Genomic DNA, 24,976 nt, shown 5'->3' with positions numbered 1-24,976 from the left:
CCCCCCCCCCCCCGCTATGTCTTTCCTTTTGGCAATACAGAGGCTGAATGTAAAATTCAAAACAATCTTTTTCACCTATTAAAGTATTTATTAGTGTATGAGATTAGGAGATTGCAATCTCTTACCACAGTGAAGGAAATAAACCGCCATCCTAATCAAGCGTGGAAAATCTTTCCCCACAACTGCCTACCAATTTATGAGAACAGGCTAGTCTGCAATTTCAAGGTAAAATAATTAAAATTTCCCACAAAGACTAATATATGCTTCAATGAGCTTTTGCTGCTGCTGCCATTGAAACAAACAAAAAAGGAAGCGGAGAAAAATCAGACAAGTGTTTCTTTATAAAAGAATTTTATTGTTGCAGCTAAAATGAGAACTGAAAATTTGTATGGGAAGTTGAAAAACTGTACAGTTTTACTGAAACTGTAAGGTTGTTGCAACACCTTACGTAAGAGACAATATACCTGAAAACGTATTATACCAAAACATTTAGCTTGTTTTTATCTTATTTTATTTCTTTTCTTAAAAAAGTTTTCTATGGCAATTGGTAAAAAAGAAAGACCTGATGAGTAAATATTTGCTTAAGGCATATAGCAGAGCAGCTCACTAACTTTCTAACAAGTTTAAACATGGATATTTCTTTTCCTTCCCCCTCCCCAACCCCGCCCAAGAATAGGTTAACCAATACATCCACTTTGAAATGCTACTGTATATATACACACCCCAAACTACTACGTTACATGTACAAGGACATCAAAACAAAATGCTTACAGTTCAGCATGACAAGCCGTATCCACACCTCGCTGAGCTTTATCGGGGCTTCCTACTGTATTTCTTATAGCACTTTCTATTCCACCCTTCTTATGCTGGTCTATGACCATAAAAAAGATTTTTGATTGGATACAGCACTTCTTTTGTTCAAAATGATCAAGGCAAATAAGTGATGCTGGCAGACTTGAGAGGAACATGGTAATCAGAAGAGATTTCTTGGCTGTCTTGGGACAACAAAAGAAGAAATTTAGTTCTTCCTGACAGATTAAATATAGTACAATCACGTTGCTGTGGAGATACATTCTGAAGTTGACCATGTCGTTGTGGAAGAGATAATACAATTCTTTCATCAAAAAGTTATTTTTTTTAACCAAAGTCCTTTCATTTTTAAAAAAATAAAAAAAAAGGTTTTCAGTTCTAGCTTCATTCTGGTTATCTTTCTAAATAACTGTTTCCTTCATACTATCAGAAGACAATTTAAAGTATCTTGGCATGGGGGCGTCTCTGGGAAATAAAAATAGTTAAGATGGTCCCTGCGCCCGTACAGTTGAACCTACCCCCTTTTTTTTTACATATGTCACAAACATCAAAAGGGGGTGGGCTTTCAATCGAGTGGTTGTGGCTGTCATCTTGACATTTTTGACCCCTCTTGCTGAATGCCCGTCTTGGCACTTCACGTTTCAGCAATTTGCCATAAAAAACCTGTGTTTGTGTGTGTGAGAGAGAGGTGTGAATATGGCTTTGTACACACTCTGGAATGTTTGTACTATAGTTACTTGATTGAAATGAGTGCTATACAACTGGTTTAGATGGTGTACATAGAAAAACTGCCAAATAATAGGCAAGATACAGGCAACCGGGCTTTTTTTTTCTTTTTAAAGAGAACACACACACCTACCAATCTTGGAGCTGAATGAAAACACTTCAGCGACACCCTTGGAATCACAGCCATTTAAATAATCAAATCATGCAAGTATAATTGGGCACATCAGAAAGCAGAAATATAAAAATTATGTTCACCTTTTAAGCACATGGATTTCAATCAGGACATTTTTAGGAGACTTTTATACATGCAGTTGAATAAAAATGTGATACAAATGTGTCTGAATAATATTCTAGTGGATGACAGAACGTGAAAGGGACAAAGCAATCACATACTGAGTAGCAAAATACATAGATGAGCCATTATATATTATGCCATTTTCTATAATCATGTCAATATTTTCATGTTTCCAATATTATTACTAAGTATTGACTGCTTAATAAAATTCCTCTTTCTCATAGGTAAGGCTGTGAGTTACCCAGGACTACCTATGAATGTATTATTGTCATTTTGAAAAAAACCTTGATACTAGCCTCATTTTACCTTTTCTTCCTTCCCCTTCTCCAAGACCTTTCTTTAACATCTCATTTGTTTAAAGAAGAAAAAGCCAACTTTGGTCAGAATTGAGGAGCAAAATAAATATGGAGTGAGAACCCTGATATATCACAGATTTTTTAAAAGAGATGATGATACTTAAGTGCTATATAGGTAGAATATAGAATTTCCAAATAACTTGCACTGTAAATAGGGTGCCATTTTGTTAATGAAACAGCTGCAACTTCAGTACTCTTTCTCCTCTGTAACAAGGTTCCTTTTGTTATTTATATTGCTTATAAAGAGGGGAAGGGGGAGGGGTTATCAACATCAGCATACTTCCCCAGTCATAATATTTATGAACAACAAAACACATGATTGGTCAATTTTTACTCTTTTCTTAGCAGCTACAGCTGTACCTAAAATAAAATAAAATAAAATACAAACAAATTCTCTCTTCAAAGGATTTGTTCTGAGTTAGGGTGCAAACCTCCTCTTCAGCAGAGGTAGAAAGCTCACTGATGAAGCAAAAATCTTACACATCTGAATTAACAGTCAGAATAAGGAGTTCAGTGGGGCTCCATTCAAGGATGCATAAGACTGCAGCCTTAAACCTGGCTCCTAAACAGCTAAGCCAAATAAAAGCTAATCTTGGAATCTTTGTTCTAAAAACAACACTTGAAAAATCATCAACACAGTGGTTTGTAACAGGAAAAGATCGAGAGAAGAGCTGGCCCAGCACTGAAGTTTTGCTGAGAAACATTGCACTGGATCTTTACCGTAAGAAGGGTTGCATGTGTGTTAAGATAGCGATGATGATTTTAAAATGGTTCCTCTTCTATTCTGTATAGGCACAGGACACTCTTCACAGGGTAAGTCTAGAATGAGATTGTATTTTACATTCCATAGGATGACGAAGCTTACACCCTGGTCCTTTTCTAAAGCAAGTATCTGATATATAAATGCTGGTGGACATTCTGCTTACATTTCCCTTCCCCTTCTCCATAAGGATCGGAAACTATATACACAGTTAAATATTTTTTAGGAAGTTGATCGTGCAATACAATGGGCATGTACACAGAAATAAGAGTGCAAGAGATGATTGACAAATAGCAATGAGCACTGATGGCGAGTAGGGAGAGGAATCACTCATTTTGTCCAAAAAGGAGGGAGAATATTGTAGCATTGACCTGTTGGGATGCCCTGAGAAAAAGTGGTGCCCATTTATAGCATGTTACTGAAGCAAGAACCTACTTGAGTAAAATAAAATACATCCCATATTATTTGCACTGCCAAAAAACTCAGGGTGCAATCCAACGAGCATGGAGGGAACACTACTGTCCAGTCTCCATTCATTCACCGGAGCTCCTGAGCAACATCCAAATCTATTAGGAGGCTATGCATAAGTGGTTCTTTAGACTGAGCCATCAGTCCTTAAAAAGGCAAAGAGTGAAAAGCTCCCTCTCTCTCAAAAAAAACTGTACATTCTTCAGGGGTGTGTATCTGTGTATACAGTGGTTGTTTAAAGGAATAAGATTGCGTATTGGGTTACAAATGCTTGGAGAACACAGGCAATTTTCACTTGTGCCTAGTTCCTTTTTCTGAAAAACCACCAAAAGAACAACAAAGGTACCCCCCCCTGGTTTTAAAATATTGAAAAAAACCCAGCAATGTGTTGTAAACTCTTATTATTCCATTTAAAAAATAAGGAAAAAAATGAAAAACACAAGACTTATTTGGCATATTCTCTGCTTACTCCTGAATATCTTAAGGCCCTGAGATTAGAATATTATGTTCTTGGGACCTAGGGCTAAATCCTAAACCCTAGTGCATCAACTTTCTCTTTAAACCCTAACCAAAGTTCCAACTTCTCTAACATACCATACATTTCCACTTGGATAAGGCTTAGTTGCCCCCTTTAGCTTTCTTGTACAGAAACAAATGAAACACCACGGATGTTACTGGTATTCTGATACCACCAAAGTGATGTCCATCAATGAAAATATACTCTGTAACAGAGGTATGCGCCCGCTGTCAGGACAGTGAACATGCAGATGTTGACCAGGAATGGTTTCCAAGTTGTCATCATGCTTTCTTCATCCTCTTCTTCTGGCTTCAAAATTTCATCATTGCATGGTGAAGCATCAACAGTTCTCTTCCTAAGCGTACTATCTGGACTGGTGCTGCAGGACAATAAACATGCTGAGATTAGAAGAATTCTTTGGTGCGTGGTGATTAGTGAGGCTTAATTTGAAAAGTAAATGAGCTTTCCCCAGCATGATTCCAATATTCTGGTTCTGTCATTTAAGTCATTAAATGACTTCTTAACAAGAATAGCTAAATTAAAACAGGACAAATTAGGAAAGGGGTCCCGTTGATATAAAAAGCAATAGTGACATCTAGTGTTAAAATACACTTCACCTTTATGTTTCTGATAACCATCTCACTCAATTTCTGGATAAAGTTTCTATAAATGGAGCTAGAAAACTTGAAATCACCTCTAAATTTCTTTTGAAGAGGCAAGGTGTTTCTCTGAAAAATTTGTCTTAAAGAATCTGAAGTAGAACCACATAGGACCATTAGTTCCATAATTATTTTTTTATATATCCCCCTTTCCCAGGAATAATAAACTTACATGAAATTTATAGTTTCATCCTGACAACATTTAAGCTCAATTAAAACACTTCATTCCATTGAGAAATTTTTAAATAAAATGCTCTCCTTCATTTTCAGCCATTGCAAATTTAAGTAAATAAGTTAAAATATTTTCAAACTATAAGACATGACATTCTTCTTTCAAACTCATATGCTATCATGGATTTTTTTTTTAAGCAATGTTATTTCAGAAGGCAAGTAAGAAAAATATTAGCTTCTTTCAAAGCTACTTTTTGACTTATAAGAATCATACTTTTATATCCTTTATTAGGTTACTAAAGTAGCTCAGGTATAGGGTGGCTTTTAACTCAGATATGGCAATATTATATTGTCCATACAGAATTCAATTTAAAACATTTAAATTTAAAGCATTTAAAAGCTTCTTTTTCCAGAAGATTGTGATGTTTCTATGTGTCATATTATAATAATAATAATAATAATAATAATAATAATGATGATGATGATGATGATGATGATGATGATGATGATGTTGGAAGGGACCGACCTTGGAGGTCATCTAGTCCAACCCCCTGCTCAGGCAGGAAACCCTATACCATTTCTGACAAATGGCTGTCCAGTCTCTTCTTAAAAACTTCCAGTGTTGGAGCATTCACAGCTTCTGGAGGCAGGTTGTTCCACTGATTAATTGTTCTAACTGTCAGGAAGTTTCTCCTTAGTTCTAGGTTGCTTCTCTCCTTGATTAGTTTCCACCCGTTGCTTCTTGTCCTGCCTTCAGGCACCTTGGAAAATAGCTTGACTCCCTCTTCTTTGTGGCAGCCCCAGAGATATTGGAACACTGCTATCATGTCCCCCTTCGTCCTTCTTTTCATTAAACTAGACATACCCAATTCCAGCAGCCGTTCCTTATATGCTTTAGCCTCCAGTCCCCTAATCATCTTTGTTGCTCTTCTCTGTACTCTTTCTAGAGTCTCAACATCTTTTTTACATCACGGTGACCAAAACTGGATGCAGTATTCCATGTGTGGCCTTACCAAGGCATTGTAAAGTGGTATTAACACTTCACGTGATCTTGATTCTATCCCTCTGTTAATGCAGCCTAGCACTGTGTTGGCCTTTTTGGCAGCTGCAGCACACTGCTGGCTCATATTTAGGTGATTATCCACTAGGACTCCGAGGTCCCTCTCACAGTTACTACTATTGAGCAAGGTACCCCCTATACTATACCTGTGCATTTGGTTTTTCTTGCCTAAATGTAGAACCTTGCTTTTTTCACCATTGAATTTCTTTTTGTTAGATAATGCCCAGTGTTCAAGTCTGTCCAGATCCTTCTGTATCTTAAGCCTGTCTTCTGGAGTGTTGGCTATTCCTGCCAACTTGGTGTCGTCTGCGAATTTGATGAGTTCCCCATCTATCCCCTCGTCCAAATCGTAATATACATGGGTATATGCATAATTCTGTATTTATTTATTTTTGTCATATTTATGTAGTGTATATTGAGAGCTGTATGCTACAAAATGTCATTTTAACGTATGCCGATTAGTGTACATTAAAAGTGACAATAAAGTTTTTATTCTATTATTCTGTTCTAAGATAATGCAATCTACAGCAAAAATGACTCAACTTTCAAATGTCTAATTTTATTTCATACCCTGACATATGGGAAGGAGAATTATATTTCCAGTGTATTTTACTGAATACATTAGAAAAAAAGGAGCAGAGGACACAAACTAATGGGAACATACTTTAAGCTGAGACAATTTGTTGAGAATCTACAATAAATACTCCAAAGTACTCCTTGGCAACATTACCTCTCCATGCCCTGCTGCTCAGAGGAATAAGCTCTGCCATCCAGGACACTGGCTTCCAAAGCCCTGGCAGCGTACTTGATTTCTTCCTCAGCCCTTGGATGCTTTGAAAAAACTTCCATAGGATCATGCACCCTTCCATTATTCATTTCAGAGGTTCTTTTGGGTGGCCTTGGAGGGGGAGGAGTATGCTCTGGTGGTGGATCCAAGTCTTCATTAGAGAGTTCTTTCCACTGCTCCTTCAACATGAAGAAGGAATTTATTAACTTCTCTAAAATGATCATTAATTCCCTCAATCCCTGAACATTTTCCTGGATATATAGGAACCTAAAATTTATAGAGACAATCCTGATAGGGCTCGAGGTTGACTCAGCCTTCCATCCTTCCAAGGTTGGTAAAATGATGACTCAAATTGTTGGGGGTAATACGCTGATATTTGTAAACCACTTAGAGAGGGCTGTATAGCACTGTGAAGTGGTATATAAGTCTAAGTGCTATTGCTATATTTATGAAAAAGTTGTTGTAGTTTGTTATATTTAAATATATATGAGAAACTTTCTTATGGAAAACACATGCTTCAGAGAAACCTCTCTTACCCTTGTCTTCTTGTGTATAAAATATAGACAGGAAGTGGGAAGAAAGGGCAGAATAAACATTTTTTGTTATTATTATTACTTTATATTGTTTTGGGGGGGGCATGATTCTGCTTTATGTTTTGTAGTTTTAACTGTAACCTTCCCAGAGTTGTTGGGAGTCATAAATTACATTGGAAAAAAAATCAACAAATGAAGAATTGGGGCATGTTTTGCCCTATATTTATAACAATGGTTCCCTGCATTTGTAAACTGTGAACAAGGAGTTGTGTTTCTAATCAGAATCTCATATAATCCTAAACAAGTTCTTCACTGCAGCCAGTGCTCATTCTTGATCATATACTTTCTCATTTTACTACAAAAGTATACCACCATTTGTCATCAATGTCCTGCTACTTTTTACAGAAGATAAATCAACTAATTCCATGAAAATAAATAGACATCAAATCTGATAAATATCCATGAGGAAAAAGTGGTCAAGAAGAATACTGTATCTCAACCTCCAGGGAGATGCCATCAGAGCTTATTTTAAAACGAAGGACTATGATATCAGATTTCAATGTGAAACAGCTAAGCTGTAACTTATTAAGAGGTTCAAACTCAACTTCCTATGGCACAAACAGAGCTAATAACATCTTGCCATTTTATTACTGTTAAATCATATCTCTAATGGAAAAGTATTTCTCATATGCTAATTATGAATATCATAATCATTACTAGCTCTTACTGATTAGGAATCTGAGAAAGACTACTGTAATTCCCCCAAATATATGTCATAATAAACTCTGTATTATATATCTGTCTATCATCTATCTATTTCTCTATTTCTCTCTCTCTCTTCCTACCTACCTACCTATCATCTATCACAGTGGTGGCGAACCTATGGCACGGGTGCCAGAGGTGGCACTAAGAGCCCTCTCTGTGGGCACGCGCGCCATCGACCCAGTCCTAGGCCTTCAGCTGGGTTTTATAAAACCTTTTCGCTTTAGGTCTTCGCCATGTGCAAAAAAAAAAAAGGTTCAATCAGTCAATTTCAACTTCTCACAGGGAAAAAAAGATCTTGCAAAGTTGGAATTGATTGAACTTTTTAGTCCCACCCAGTCTGTCGTTACCACTGCAGCCACGCCCACCCAATGGGCCACACCCACCCAATGGGCCACACCCACATGGCACTTGATGATGCATAAGTGGGTTTTGGGTTGCAGTTTGGGCACTCGGTCTCTAAAAGGTTCGCCATCACTGATCTATCACCTTTGAAAATACCAAAAGTTTCTATATTATTTGCTATGTTTATTAGCTATGTTGACTAGCATGCAAAAAAAATAAAATAAATCATGGACCACTCCTTTTTAATGCATAACACTGCATTGGAATTCTTCCACATACTAAAACCTAAGAGTCACTATAAAGAATAATTGAAATTGAAGACAATATGTATTGCGCTCACTTGTACTGAAGAATCGCCCATAATAAATTTGGCTCCCTCTGTAACAGCCAAGTATGAGAAGCGAAGTTGGTCTGCTGTTTGTATAAGCCCCATTCGGTATTTCCTCATTTCTAAAAGAACCTGTTTAATGTCGACAGAAGAAGGATCTTTCCTTTTGTCCATCTGCACAAAGAGAGGTGACACTTAGTGAACTATCTTATCATGTTTCTCAGAATTCACAGGGACTTTTGAAATAAAACAACACACATGATGTAAAAATTCATATATCGACAAAAAATGTCCATGAATGCAGAAACAATGAGAAATCAGCACTTATGCAACAAACCAGAAAAGTAATTCCTGAGAACAAACACATGCAACTCAACAAGAATTTGATCGCATAAAAGCATACAGTAGTATAAATTTTCATTTGCAGAGTAGTTGCAAACCACTGATATTAAGAATTCTCAAGTCTCCTAAAATGACACAATATTCAATAAGAACACAAAGATAGCACATTTTATTACAACTTAATTTCTGTGAAATTCACACCATCATAATATAATCTTAAGGGGGCTCAAAGAATTTTATTTCTTACCATATTAAAAATGACCATCCCTCTGAAAACGTTTGCAGCTATCATGCTTAGTTCCAATACTCAACAATAGATAAGGAATTACAATGTCCTCAGGCCCCTTAGAAACAGTTGACTTTATTTGCTATCTTTTATATCAGCCCAGAATATGAGTTTTATGTCTGTAAATCACATTTCAGTATTTATTACCTTATAATAAAATGTTCTTAAAATAAAATCCATTACTTTTAGACTAAAATATTTTATAGCAATAAATATTAGGTCCATAAAGCCTAACCTTGAGTCACTATGTGAGATGGCAGTTTCTAAGTATGTAGGTAGGTAAATAGATTATATAGAAGACAGACAGACAGACAGATAGAATGAGATAAGCAATGAATAAATGGTAAGTTATCATGGTTTTTCTGGGATCAACTCAAATCTCCTTTAGGCAACATGAATGTTAGAGATTCAGCAATTGAGCCTTATACCAATTTGAGAATCTAATAGTTACTTATAAGAACCCAAGGAAATAATCTAAAAAATTATATAGATTGTTACTGCAATTAGCAATAGGAGATCCACCCCAAGATTTAAAGGAAGTTTGAGATACTGATCTTGGTAAATCCATACAAGAAACAAATTTGCAGAATTATAGAAATCAGGTGAATTCACCTTAGCTTTAGTCCAGGAATTGCAGTGAAACATTATATACTGATGGCACTTGATCCCAGTTAGATTGGCACTTATCTATCAGAATTATGCTTGCCAATGCTGGAGAGATTGTCAAAAAGATATTTTTTCTTATATCTGTGGTGGTCATATTTGGTATAAAATTTCTTGTAGATAAGTATCATTGCTAAACAAAGAATTGAACACACTGCCTCATTGTGGCGGTGGTGGTCCACCCTTACAAGGTCCTTCTCTACTTACTTCTTGTGACTTTCGCAAACGGTTCTTATATATATATAAGGGTCGTCCTTGTGGGTCCTTTTCATTCGTCTGTTGCGAATTTCCTTCTATAACCTCCGTCTAGTTGTAAAAGTACTGTTACGGTTTTCGTAGTTAAGTATAACACACCCTCTTCCGTTACCATTTGGTGACCTGTATTTTTACCAAGAAAACCATATGGATGTCATCTATGATCATTATTTATTTACTTATTCAATTTATATGCTGCCCATCTGGCCAGGAGGCAAAGCTAGACATCTTACAATCATTAAAACCAACAAAAAACAATGAAACATTAAATAATAACATTAACGACACTGCAGATACAATGAAATAATGCTGTTTCGCCACTTTTACCCCCATCAGATAGGCTTTAATACCAGCTCTAAATCACGTCTGATTGGATTCCTCTCTCATTTTCCTCCAGGGGCACTCTAGGTATCTTTTCACCCTTTTCAGACCCACAGCTCCTCCGTGAACCATGGGGAGTACCTGGAGCGATTGGTCAAAAGAGGCGCAATCCTATCCAAAGGGTCAGCTGCCCTTTGGGTCCAGATCATAACCAGAGCCTCAGCAGGACCGTGCAGTAAATCGCCCAGGATATCCCCCAGTTCCCTCTGGAATCCTTTTCAGGTTCATCAATCTGACTTTTTAGTAAATTTTTTAAAAATATTTTCTACATCTTTTTATAGACATCTTAAATTTATGTTATTATTTGATAACTTAAAAAAAGCAAAATTAAATAAACCAATTAGTAACCAAATGTAGGAAAAAGAACATTAGGGGCATACAGTGCAGGAGTTTACTACTTAATAAACTAGCCCTGCCTCTCCCTAAGCATAACCCTTATTACTTCTGCTAATACCATTTCAACCATGCCGTTTAGTCACATCCTACAGTAAACCACAAAATGGTTTATTTGTAAACCCGGCCAACCAAGATGTATTAAATAAATCATGCTTAAGCAAATAATGGCTTCATGCAACCTGTGAACCTTGCCAAGTTCATCCCTACAGCCACAAGGATTAGAAATTAGAATTTTACTAAGGGAAGGGCAAAAAGAAAATAATACTAAACTTTCTAGGAAAAAAGGTCCAAAGTGCCTGCTTTTAGACATGTAATAATATTAGCATGGAGTACGTTGTGATCAGAAATACATTGGGCAAGACACAATTGCTGCAATCCTAATTACACTTATCCTAAATGCTACTAAATAAACATCACTGAACACAATGGATCTTACATTAAAGTAAACATGCTTAGCATTGTAATCCTTTGCAAGGGTTGTTGTCGTGACTTTTTTTTTCAAAAGTTGCAGGATGTACTTCCAAATAAATTCTACAGCCTTAGGACAGCATGGGATTTCCCACCAGGGTTTTAGATAGGCTAGAATAGAATAGAATAGAATTGTGGGAAGGCACTAAAGAGTCCTGGAGAGCTATTCATGAATTATTTGAAAGGTCGAATTTTAAATTCCGTTACTTTTAGTTTTTCTATTACAATTTGTAACGGGTTTAGTTCTCCATGTCACATTAACCTTGTTCTTTCCTCGTCTTACCCCTTTCTTAACCACCATTCATAACTGATTGTCTCCAGTCTGAAATGACTTATAAGACGACCACGATTCGAAACTTCGGTTTTGTGTCGTGACTTCTTACCCATTTACTCAAAAGATTTATGGGAAAACTTCAACAACAGTGTTTTTTGTGTTCCTCCCAGCTGCTGTAGCCTCTTCTTTCCCCTTCCAGTCTTTTCTTTTTCAATGTCAAAATTGAAAAGAAATATGGGATATTGTCTAACTCAGAGGTCCCCAACCTTTTGGGCACTAGGGACCGGTTCCGTGGAGAAAGGTTCTTCCACGGACCAAGAGTGTGTGGTTTTGTGTGCTGCCTGCATTCCACGGATGGGGCTTTGCTTGTTTTTACGGACCGGTTGCTGGCATGTCGCGGCCCAGTACCGGTCCACGGATCGGGGATTGGCGACCCCTGGCCTAGATCAGAAGTCTCCAATCTTTCTTGGTTGGCAGACCAGAGGGAAAGGGAGGAGGAAGCATTTTACGTGCGCGTGCTAGTGGCACCCTGTTTTTTGTCGTGTGGTGCCCCATTGGCGTAATGGTGGCACTAGCATGAGTGGGGGTGAGTGCACGCACTGGTCAGCCTGTTCTGCGGCCCGGTGGCCAGTGGGCCATGGCCCACAGGTTGGGGACCCCTGGTCTAACTTATGGGCTTTCATATCAGTTCCTACTCCATTCAGCAGCCTTTATTGCAGAAGCACAATGGTGATCAAAACAAAAATACCTTGCAGAAGTCCCTGAAAAGTATTTTGCTCTGAGCCCAGTTGAACCAACCATATAACCAACCCAAATTCCTGCTATGCCTATCAGCCATTCTTACCAAGAGAAGACAAGTATCAACCAGACAAAAAGTTCCTGATCTTCCAATTCCAGCACTGCAATGCACTACAATGGGACCATGCTCAGGACTCAGAGACCCCGATTCTCTCACTTTGAACAGGAAGTTGAGGAATGAAGCTGGAGATTCCGGGACTCCAAAGTCAGGCCACGTTGTGTAATGAAAATGCAGAATTTCTCGCGTTTCATGTGTCTGTAAAGTGTTAAGTAAATTAATAAATTAAAGATGAAAAATGGACTTGCAATTTGGAAATTGGAAGTATCCTGTTAAGCTTTGGAAAATGCCTAACAAATGTGAAGTTATAGGAAATAACAGCAGGATAGTGATAATGCCATTCCCAACAGACATCATAGAATTAAAAATCCTGGATATTAGCAATATTCAAAATTAGAATGAAATGCTATCCAAAATCAAAACTTAAGACTTTTAATTTCAACTATAGAAATTCTTGAAGCATCAAGAATGCTAAGCATCACCCATTTTAATAGAGAACCAATGCTGCAAAATATAGCACACTGATTTAATTTTTATCATACTCACTATGAGGTTATTCAGTTCTAATTGTCGGACTGTATAATAGGATTTTACATCTTCTGATATTAAGGTCAATATAAAGTTTGTATCTTCAAAGAACATTTCTTTCTCCTCTTTTTGTGGCCAATATTGTGCACATTTTATCTGGAGGGCAGAAAGCAGAACATGACTTACATGCAAATTATTTAACATAGAATGAATACAGCTAAATATAAATACACTCACCAAATCATCAATATATATGACACTCAGAGAACACCATGGTAAGATTACACTTTCAATCTGTATAGCTCTGCACTGATGGGCACTTTTATATGCATGTTTATTCAGACATACATAGAAACAAAATGCTTAATCTCAAAAAAAAAATTCCAATATTTTTTCCTTAAGACACTGCAACTATTAAGTGCACCATTGCTATCTCAATAATTTGGCTTGACACTAGATTCTGAATTTCTGGATCTACTTTGGGATTACAGAATATGTCACTAAGAAACATGACAAGGTAAGAACATTATCCAAGCGATTTAAGGATTGGATGTTCACCTGGATGACTTCAGGAACAAACTTTGAATTGCAATTCAAATGAAAGAGTTGCATTAAAGACAGCCTGGATACCTCAGACCTAGCTTCAAAAATCCCCCTCTTATGAAGTCATTTTGATGGCACATGGGATAGTTAAAGACTACAATAGTTTATTGTAAATGAAGTCTGAACTGCTCATTATCTAAGTTTTTGACTAATCATACAAATTTTCAAAGAAATTATCTTCCAGGAAATCTAAGAAACCCATCATTAGGATGTGCACATGCTAGAAATATCTATCTAATCCTCGAAAATAGGGAGTCTTATTGGAAAATCTAGAATTGCACTAAGTAACACACATTTTGGTCACAAAAAATATACCCCAGAGAAGACAAAATAATTTCTCTGGCTAGGATTAAAACTCAGCAGAAGTTAAGAAGGAAATGTTCACTACTTATGGATTTTTAGTGTTCTATTCTCAAAGTAAGAACCATATTCTTTCTTCCTTTGTTTCTAGCCTCTAACAAAGACATTAATTATTATACTCATTAAATACCAATGAAAAATAATTAAGCGTGGGATGATTATACTGAAGGTTTTTTATGGAACAGAATCAAATGGGATTCACAAAAGAAATGCTTTCAAGAAGTTGACTCATTCTTAGAGGGAACAACATTTTTCTTCCTTTCAACCTGAACAGCACGATTCAGCTAGATATAGTAAGAAATTATAACCGCCTGTGAACTTATTTTTCCTTACAGCACATGAGAGAATTTGCCGCACGTATGATTTTTGTACCTCATGGTGACAAACAATGATTCCTATCCATTTAGTGTCCCACACAACCATTTGTTTAGTGGAGTTGGCAGCCTGCTCTAAAGAGCTCTCTATAATTTCATACTTTGCTCATAGTTACCAGCAATGGTGAAATGTACATAATGGTGGTTGGGGCAATGCTGAAGTCAGAACATTTTTCTTTTAAGTCTATTTCATGACTTGTATTACTATAGAATTTATCTGAGGGACCGTGTCTCTTGCCAGTCATATCCACTGGACCCACTAGAGCAGGGAATGCTGCAGGTCCTGTCCCATAAGGAGGTACATTTGGCAGGACCCAGAAGAATGGCCTTCTCCCTGGTGGCTCTGTCCCTTTGGAACAACAAGCCTGCAGAAATTAGACTGACCCCCACTTTGACAGTCTTTCATAAGGCCCTGAAAACTTGGTTTTGCCAGCGGGCCTGGGGAACCCAGACCACCAAATAGCTTATTTAATCATGTGTTGTTGCTGGGGGTGGGTGGTGGTAATTTTTTAAAAAACATATACTGTGTTTTTATTGTTTGTAAACCACCTAGAATTGCTGTAGGTGGCTATATACATTTTCTAAATAAATAAATAATAAATAAATAGAATTGGAAGCCTCTTCTCGGTGCACAAATAACTGCTAAAAACTAGTCTTCTCCTTTTCCTCTTCTTCCTCCCTCCCACTTTCTCCCTTTGAATCAGTATTGGTGACTGCCTGGAAAAGTCCCTGCAGTTTTCTTGGCAAGATTTCAGAAGTGGTTTACCACTGCCTTCTTCCTAGGGCAGAGAGAGATTGACTGTCCAAGGTCACCCAGCTGGCTTCCTGTCGAAGGCACTTGAACTCATGATCTCCCATTTCTAGCTCTATACCTTAATCACTACATCAAACTGGCTCTCTAGAGTCATCTAGGTTGAGGGAATTCTTTCCTACACTTCAAAAGGAATATGGTTCACCATCTCCTTTAAAGAGGTCCAGAAATGCAACATCCACTGAGGTCATTTCTTTGAAGTGGCAAACCAACCACTGTTTGAAAGAGAAAGACAGTCTTGGATGTTTAAGGATGAAGCCCAGCACCAAACATTATGATTTCAGGAACACCTATACTAATTGACATGCATGACAACTAAGTGAATGCTGGCTCACTCGTGAGTTTAATCTCGTCCCCCGAAATTTTAGTATAAATGGTGAAATGTTCTGCACAATTTTTAACATATTTAAAATGTCTGTCTGCTGCCTTTTTAAAAACGTAGAACTGTTTTGAAGTTGGGTAAGGGATTTGTATTACTTCATGAAATGCTAGCCAATCAGCTTCATGAATCATTTCTGCTAAAAAAGTATCTGCCAATTTTTTTTTATCTGCAAACATGGGCTGGACTGAGTGCATTGAGGTTAACCAAACATGGTCTACTATTATCTGGCTTTTCTGCAAGTGTCTTTTAACAATTTTTAGACTGTTTAGAAATTATTTACAAACTGCATTGTGATACTAATATCTGAGATACAAAATTCCATTATGCAATAAACAATACATAAAATGTATTTAATCTTGAATTATTTCTTTTTTTTTCTTTAGAAAAATCATGTATAGGCAGGCATTCAACATAAAAAATATGGGGAGATGATGACCATTAGGAAGAGGAACCAAAAACTATTGCTCCACATAGTACTTACTTCTCCTTGAAGTAAGCTTTCATATAGACCTTAAAAGAGTCTATCGAAAACAAATGCTACTGAGAACTTCCAGTGTCAAGTACCATCAACTGCATGTCAGATCTTGGCTTCCATACCAAAATGTAGAAGGTGAACATTCTTGGCTCAAAATCTCCTTCCCAAGAGGTTCTATGCACAACTGCTATAAACATTAAAATAAAGCTCCTGAAAGAGGATGAACTATGTCAAATAATTATTTGTAAGATATTTAGGATCTTTATTTTCATTACATAATGAAGGAAGACTGTAAAAGAACTAGTTCAGTTTGTAGCATCCTATTTACATTAGTCAGAGTTCTGTAGGGCCTCAATACAGACTAGAAAAGCAGAAATGATGCCTCAATATGAAAATTAGTTGGATCAAACACTTCTTTGCTGGCAAAAAACAATAATGTTTAGGTACATTTATATGAACTAAAATAAACACATGCAAATAGTGATTCTGGGAAAGGGTTAAAAAATAGTATTTGCTGAAAATTTGGTGCTGGTGATTTAAGAAACCTTTTTTTTATTTAATGCTGCACTGAATTTCCAGGCTCCTTTGCTTAAAAAAAAAAGGCTATTAGACACAATTGAATTTACACGGCAAACTTAAGTTCTGATCTTGAAAGCACTTAAGCAACACTTCTTTTATTTTAGAAAAATGCTTTGTGGGACAATTTTTTTTTATTTTTCCTAGATTAAAAACATTAGACTATTTTTACTAGATTTTTAAAATGTACATGAATTACGTACCCATGATCCCAAAGGAGTTAAAAATTATATATACTTACTGATCCCTTTTCCATAACTCTGTTAAGCATGACAACACCACAGCTTTTCTGTTCCCAAATCATCTCCCAAAAGTGACCACAAGTATTTGGAAGCGGACCCTGAAAAGGATACTGAACTTTCAAGAAAAAGCAGTATTCATATGGCACAAATTTCTGAGTACTATAATCAAATAATACTTATTTAGTTATTCTAAATGCAACACAGTGTGGCTTCCATTTCTAGGTATATAAAATCTGGCGTCCAGATTGGGACAATTTAGAATTAATAACAAACAAAGAAGCAATTGCAAGTTAGTTAGCTTTGTTTGCTAGTTGCCAGATTGTAATATTTAACCATGCATCAAAGCTTTTTGTACAAATAGGCAAGAATACTTAAGCGTATCTTCCAGAAGGAAAAACAGAATAATAGAATAACAGAGTTGGAAGGGACATTGGAGATCTTCTAGTCCAACTCCCTGCTCAAGCAGGAGACTCTATATCATTCCAGATAAATGGCTGTCCAATCTCTTCTTAAAAACCTCCAGGGTTGGAGCACCCACAATTTCTGAAGGCAAGGAAGATGGGAAAGAAAAGGTCTTAAGGCAAAAATGTCACTCAGCAGGATAAGCTATATTCTGTAGTTAGTGTAACTTCTGATTTGTTGAAATGAAGAATTATTAAAACTCATAGGAAGTTCAGTAATTTTTAATAGTTCTTGGCCTGACAAAGAAAATCAGTGAGAGTTTACTCTTTCTGTTAGATGTTTATTCCACCATTTTTAAGGTTACCCTCTCCTAAGTCAAAGGCTCTTGTTTTTCCATCAAATTAAGCCATGCTGCACTGAGATACTGAAGTATAAGCATACCAAATTTATCAGAATTTAAACAGTAACCAAAAACCAACCAAAGATAAATCTTGTTCCTGGCATATTCTGGGGCCCTTACACTGAAAGTGCATGACAGATTACAGAGAATGGCTGTAATTCATTTGATTAATTTACAAATGACAGAATATCAAATGTATGTTGTCTTTTGTAACAATTAATATATATAATCTATGCTAGCCTATGCCTGTAATAAAGGTTTGATGTGATATGTGTGTGTGTGTGTGTGTGTGTGTGTGTGTGTGATCCAGTGTTAAAAGGAAATGGAACTTAAAAGAATTTGGAATTGCTAGATTTTTCCATGATCAGAAAAAAAAAATCTTTTAATTAGTTGAGGAGGGATTTATCACTGTCAATTTCACAAAAGTGATTAATTGCTCTCACTGGTCATAATACAATATACCCATGGTGGCGAATCTATGGCACACGTGCCACAGGTGGCACACAGAGCCCTCTCTATGGGCACGCGTGCCGTTGCCCCAGTCCTAGGCCTTCAGCTGGATTTTATAAAACCTTTTTGCTTTAGGCCTCCGCCGCTGTGTGCAAAAAAAAAAAAAAAAGGTTCAATCAATCAATTTCAACTTCTCGTGGGGAAAAAAAGATCTCGCAAAGTTGGAATTGATTGATTGAACTTTTTAGTCCCACCTAGTCTGCCGTTACCACCACAGTCACACTTACCAAATGGGCCACACCCACCCAATGGGCCACGCCCACCCGGCATCCGATGATACATAAGTGGGATTTGGGTTGCAGTTTGGGCACTCGGTCTCTAAAAGGTTCGCCATCACTGCAATATACCATACACTGATTTGCTTTTCTCTCACTTATGGTCCTATCTATCATCTTCCCTCTTAACAGAAATCAGGAAAAAGCAACTTAATACCGTTGAGAATTTTGGGACTAAAACTCAGCTATATGGGATGAGGGAAATTGTGGACCCAAACAATGCTCATCCAAATTCTACTAAGGCTCTTGCCATTCAGTTGGAGGGACCTGGATTATTATGAGTGACATAATTTACAAAGGATCTGCAGCTAAATGTTAGTTTTGTGAGGTAGCATTTTGGTACTGATTGTTGAACTTTAAAACCTTGCCTACAGAGCTACTTTTATAAAGATTCTGTACTGAAATTTTCATACTCCTAGATTTAATAAAAGATGAAACTAAAGAACAGCTTCCTCAATTTGTGCCCAGTGGCTTCTTAGTATTTCGAGATATCTGCTATATAATACAGATTTCTTAAAAAACAGAAGATAAACCTTATGTTAATCATCTTTAACAGTTCAGATCCAATAAATTAAAGGAAAAGTATTGAAGCAGAGCCAAATGAACAGATGAATAATTTAAAGTACCTAAGGGGACAAGATTTTATCAAAGGAAGCAGCTTTGGAAAGAAAAAATGGTGTGATCAACAACCAACAGGAAGGGTGTGGCACACCACTTCCTACAGTGTGCTATTTCAGGAGTAGATGGCTTGATTCTGTCTTAATAACAATAGGTCCTATGCTAGATTAGCATTCCTGAGATTAGTGTCCTCCAGATGTTTTGGATCTAAAGGCCCTTAATCCCTGGTCAACACTTTCCAAGAAGCATCCATATCTTCCTTAGGTATTGCCCATCCTTCCAAAAAACATGTAATTCTGAGAGCTAATCAGGAAATGATCAGCAGTTTAAGGCCAATTCTTTTAGTGAGAACTGCACAATTCCACACTAGTTAAATTATAAAGCATGGAAATATGTGACCACATTTTGGGTGCTCGGCAACCGATCCATATTTATAGCCATTTGCAGTGTTCCATCGTCGTGACTGTGATTTACAATGTTTTTGCTAAAAACTGGCATTTATTTTCAATTTTCAGCAAACGTGCCCCACTGCAAACAATGGATTTGCTTAACAACCATGTCATTAATGATTGCCACAAAAAATATCATAAAATTGGGACAGTTACATTATTACAACTGTCATAACATGATAATGGGTAGGCTCCATTATGGCTAGATATCCTTAAGGCTTTAATCTAACCACTTAGTATTCTAAAAGATCCTCAACTCTTCCTTAGTAGCATGTTGTCCTATTTGACTTGAGGGACTTCGCTGTCAATCATGAAATAATGATTGTCTATTCATGCAGGTTTTTTTTTAGTAAAATACAGGGGTTTATCATTGCTTTCTCCACAGTATGAAATGATACCTTTGATGTTTTCACTAAAGTGATCATCTGCTTGCAGCATCACTATTTCCCAATATCAGTGCCTGCTTGATTTAGCTAGGAGGACCTTCACACCACAGGCGATCCTGCTGGGAATATATAGTTCTGTCATATACACTTGTCGTTCTTTGCTCATCTGTCTCAGAAACACCCTCCCTCCTCACCACAATAAAGCAGCATTGTAGGAACTGGGGAGGTGGAAAGGGCAGAATAGCACCCTATACCTATAGCATATACAGTAACTGCATGATGGGTGAAGGTAAAGCATTTCACTTGTTTTCCCACACAGTTACCAGGTGTGAGCTCCAAGACCAAAAAAACCGGAAAGAAGGACTACTATTTTCTTTCTACTATTCTTTTAAAGTTCTTACCTGTGTAAGGATATAACTTCTGTTTGCCTCCTCCATTTTTATCAAACTTGCATTGACATAATCATTGTCACCTTGCTGCAGCTTAATTCGGCTGTGGTCAACTACAGAATGGATAAAAAAAACCACATTATTAAACACTTATATAATATTTATACTTTGCTAAACAACTCATTTGAGAATAAAGAAGTAAGCCTTTTTGTTTTCAAAAATATGAAACACAAAGCAAAACCTTTATTCTTAAGAAAAGTTCCTATACTATTATCAAGTATTCTTGGAAAAAGAAGAGCACTTCATATTTAATAAGATGTGACACCATGAGCCAAATGTCATATCCCGTGTTATTTTTTTCATTCTACATAAAACCCTGATACGCTGCCTTCTATGAAAACTTCTGAAAGTGTTTTAAGAAACAAATGTATAGTTATAAAACAGGAGTAACTTAAAACCAAGAATAAAAAAACACATACTAAGGTACAAGTGAGAACAGAAGGAAAAAAAATCAATATTTACACAAGGAAACTCTTCAATAAACATTTAAATAATGTAACAAATGTTTGCTTCTTGAGAGGGTGGTGGAGATGGAACGTTCCGCATAGTGACATAATAAGAAGATATTTTGTAGGAGATGGCCAAGCTGAGCTCGAGGGAGGGGTCAAGCGCATCATCAGCCTTCAGTCCCTTCGCACTCACAAGAGATCTAAGTCCAGCCCACCTTGAATTCCACTGATTCCTATCTACTGCAATTTGCTTGGTCAATTTGCTTAATTGTCATATAGTATATATTTTGCTGTTTTCTGAATCTGTTCCATTTTATGAAAATATTTCTTAAAATGTGGTGCCAGAAATGGTTATAATACCCAAAGCGGGATTAGACCAATGAAGGATAGAGTGGTTCAGATTCTTGTAGAGAGCTTTAGCATGCAATAAACCTGTAGTCATTTGAGCCACATTGCTTCCTGATTTATTGCGCCTGACATCTATGTGCACATGCATGCAATATCGCACCCGAATAATCTCAATAATCATGTAGATTTAAAATGAGTACCTCAGTTGGAAGTTTTATACGCTGCCTAGAAGTTAAATGGAAGCTAAACCAACAGTCAAGACAGCCATTAGAGTTACTTCAGCACAGAATGTATATAACATGTCCATTCAACATCAAAGGAGCTGTGTTTTGTCCTAATTGCAGCTTTCCAAACAGGTACATGAATGGTCCCATGCAGAACACTTTACAGTAAGCTAAATGTTGGATTATCAGCACATGGGTAATATTAGTCAAATTACTTCTAACCAGGAAAACCAGTTGAAGCCAACATGGATGCTCCTAGCAATATAAACCACCCTGGGCTCTAGAAATACTGTAGAAGAACCTCTACCTCTTTTTCGATTGTGTATAAACTTATTTAGAACAAGCACAATACAGAGAGTCATAGAGATATGCTAATGTAGAATTTACCATCTTATATGTAGGATTTTATAATCTTTTCCGTAAACCATTGCTTTCATTCTCAGGAAAAACTAAAATCTCTATCATAAAAATAATTAACTGCTTCACCTAAATTGTCATATAGTTAACATATATATAGTTAACATTTCTTAGAACCCAACCCACCGATTATCAATATTCAAAGCACTCTGACAGTAACTGCACTCTGTTTTAAAGATCTAAAGTTTGTTCCCTTTAGCCCACCCAGATATAAAAGAATCCCTACATTTTACAGGAAAACCAAACTGACTGGAAGCCATTTTATCTAAAACAAACAAAATCAATGGTGGTTACCATAAAAAGAATCTCTAGAACTGATCAGTAAGCAAAATTATGTGCAACACTATAGCATGTATTGAGTTTTCCTGGAAGGCTCAACAGATTTTTAGTCTATTAAATGATTGTAGAGGTTTTCTAACATATGGAGAAGAACAGACTGGCAATCTGAATGTGTAGCACACATGACAATCAAAGTAAAGCCCCTGTGTAGATGACTGTAATACTTGTAGATGAGCAGATGCAAAAGAAAACCAGGGCCGTGATGTGAATTTAAGACAAATATTTGATTTTAAATCCCCTTTCACCATCTTCCACCCACACTCATTTCTTAGGATTTAATGAGAACATTTTTTGTAAACTATTTTCCTCCTTTGGAAATAATTGCCATATGTCATAGCCACTAGTTCTACATAACCCTTCCAGATAGCTGACGCACCCCGCTATGAGTCTTTTCAAAGTTACAAATTTCTAGTTTCCTTGTTGATAGGTTTCAGTTTTTTAATTGCCTGATCAGTCTTATTGCTCTTTTCCATTTTATCAAAATATTTCTTAAAGTGTGGTGTCAGAAATGGTTATAATACTCAAAGTGGGACTAGCCTCCAGAAATTAGCCTTCAGACTAATGAAGAATTTCTATTTCTATTTCTAAACAATAGAGCTATTGTTTCCCATTTTATGGGATCTACATTTCATTTAATGCAATCTAAAACTGATCGTTTTATGACCATATCACAATGCCGAACTCACATTTAGTGCATAATTAACTATAATCCCAAAGTCTTTTTCTGATGTATTTGAAGATTTTTAATTGTTCAATTGCTTACACTCTCTTGGTCACCATATCACAAAAAAGATGTTGAGAGTTTGGAAAAAAATCAGAGAAGAGCCAAGGCCTGGAGACTAAAACATACAAAGAACGGCTGCAGGACTTGGGTTTGGCTAGTCTAAAGAAAAGAAGAAATAGGGGAGACATTATAGCACTATCACCAAGAAGGGGGGTCACGTTATTCACCAAAGCACCAGAGGGCAGGACAAGAAACAATGGTTGGAAACTGATCAAGACTTGGAATTAAGGAGAAACTTCCTGACAGTGAGGACAATTAACCAGTGGAACAGCCTGCCTCCAGAAATTGTGGATGTTCCATCACTGGAGATTTTTAAGAAGAGGTAGACAGTCACTTGTCTGAGATGGTATAGGTCCTCCTGCTTGAGCAGGGGGCTGGACTAGGAGACCTCCAAGGTCCCTTCCAGATTCTATTCTATTCTATTCTATTCTATTCTATTCCTATTCTATTTCTATTCTATTATTTTGTTGTGCTCTTTGTATAGTATTTCTGCTCTACCATGAGATAATTTAGAGCAGCAAGCCATAATCCAAGTGTGTAAACTCTTCTATATAGGATTATCTTATCTAATCTTCGCATATAAATGACTCTTTACGATTACACAATTCTCTCTTTCAGAAACCCTGTTTTGCAATTCCCAGAACCTCATCTGACTATAATTGCAAGAAATCGGCTGCCAAGTTTCCGAGATTTTTGGAATAAGAAATACAAGAGCTGTACCGTAAGTTCTAAAACAAGCTTAACATAACAAATACATAAAAAAAAATCTTCTAGCTTAGAAAATCCTCAGAAAATTTTCGCGAAGTGGTCCTACTGACTTGACATCTTGCTCACTGGGAACTTCAGTAACTCCCACATATTAAGTAAAACATCCACAACTAAACATGTTGCACATGTCTTACATACACAACTGAGCCCAAAATTTCTGTTCCTAAATGAGACCTTTGTTAAGTGAGTTTTTCCCCATTTTACAACCTTTTTTGTCACAGTTGTTAAGTGAACCACTGCAGTGGTTAAGTTAGTTAGTAATGTGGTTGTTAATGGAGAATCTTGCTTCGCCATTGAATTTGCTTGTCAGAAGGTGGCAAAAGGTCATCCATGACCCCAGGACATTGCAACCATCATAAATAGGAGTCGGACTGAATTTTGATCAAGTGACCATGGGGATGCTGTAATGGTGATAAGTGTGAATAATGGTCCTAAGTCACTTTTTCAGTGCCGTTGTAACTTTAAACAGGCACTAAATGAACTGTTGTAAGTCGAGGATTACCTGTACTGTAATGCTAATTCATAGGTTGGCATTACATTTGAAAAACCCTGCTCCTTTGAGTTTTTAAAAATTATATTAGAAAAATACAATGCTATATCTGGAAGTTGAGTCATGGCAACTGGACTTCTATCTAGTTGTCAAGACACAAATTCCAGACAACTCTACCTGGACGACTTAGAATCTTCATTGAAAAAATGCTATAGTTTTTGTAAATAAATTGAGGTGGTCACAATACTTACAGGGGCTGACATCTCTGTACCTGTTGCGATTTTTGTTTTTCGGATGTTTGGCCACTTTACACGGAAAGTCACTCGCTTCATGTTTGATTTCCTAGAAGGAAATAAAAGAATACATTGGTATATGCTAAGACGTGTGCATATTACTGATTTGAATTCTTGGTTCAGAAAAATCACTGAGAGCTAGTGGCTTATCACCATACATGATTCTGTTTGCTTTTAACAGTTGCTAACTGTTGCTAACAGTTTCCAAATAATCAGTTTTTAAGATTAATAATGGCAAAAATTCAAGGCATGCATTACAGACTAGTGGTATATATCATTACTGAAAATAAATTTGGAAATTAAGAATGTTAAGAGAAAGGTATCATGTTTCATTGAATTTATAGCACAAAATACACTTTTATGGCTGAAAGAAAATGCATCAGAATGTGTGTCGGGGCAGCACAAAGACAGAAATGCAAGTAGAACAGTTGAACAAGGATATCTACAGGAATACATATGTTTCTTGATATCCCTACATGCCACCTTTTTGTATATATGCATATTAACAGCTAAAGGCTACAAATGC

The 24,976-nt window shown here is 36.7% G+C and overlaps 1 protein-coding gene across 1 annotated transcript in view; it reads right to left on the bottom strand.

Annotated features, from left to right (window-relative positions):
* Positions 1 to 3,843: 3,843 nt before the first annotated feature.
* PTPN1 (protein tyrosine phosphatase non-receptor type 1) overlaps positions 3,844 to 24,976 on the bottom strand; it is a 102,370-nt gene continuing 81,237 nt past the window's right edge. The window contains exons 2-9 of the mRNA XM_015818126.1: positions 24,409 to 24,499; positions 20,291 to 20,391; positions 16,849 to 16,947; positions 13,045 to 13,182; positions 12,487 to 12,696; positions 8,590 to 8,751; positions 6,553 to 6,788; positions 3,844 to 4,311 (exon numbers count right to left, since the gene is read on the bottom strand). Coding sequence (XP_015673612.1) covers positions 4,122 to 4,311; positions 6,553 to 6,788; positions 8,590 to 8,751; positions 12,487 to 12,696; positions 13,045 to 13,182; positions 16,849 to 16,947; positions 20,291 to 20,391; positions 24,409 to 24,499 — 1,227 coding nt within the window. The 3' untranslated portion in view covers positions 3,844 to 4,121. The remainder of the gene's footprint in view (positions 4,312 to 6,552; positions 6,789 to 8,589; positions 8,752 to 12,486; positions 12,697 to 13,044; positions 13,183 to 16,848; positions 16,948 to 20,290; positions 20,392 to 24,408; positions 24,500 to 24,976) is intronic.

This window comes from Protobothrops mucrosquamatus, unplaced genomic scaffold (genome assembly GCF_001527695.2).
Source record: "Protobothrops mucrosquamatus isolate PMUCROS unplaced genomic scaffold, P.Mucros_1.0 scaffold682, whole genome shotgun sequence".
Classification (NCBI taxonomy): Eukaryota; Metazoa; Chordata; class Lepidosauria; order Squamata; family Viperidae; genus Protobothrops; species Protobothrops mucrosquamatus.
This window is presented reverse-complemented; position numbering and strand designations above follow the sequence as displayed.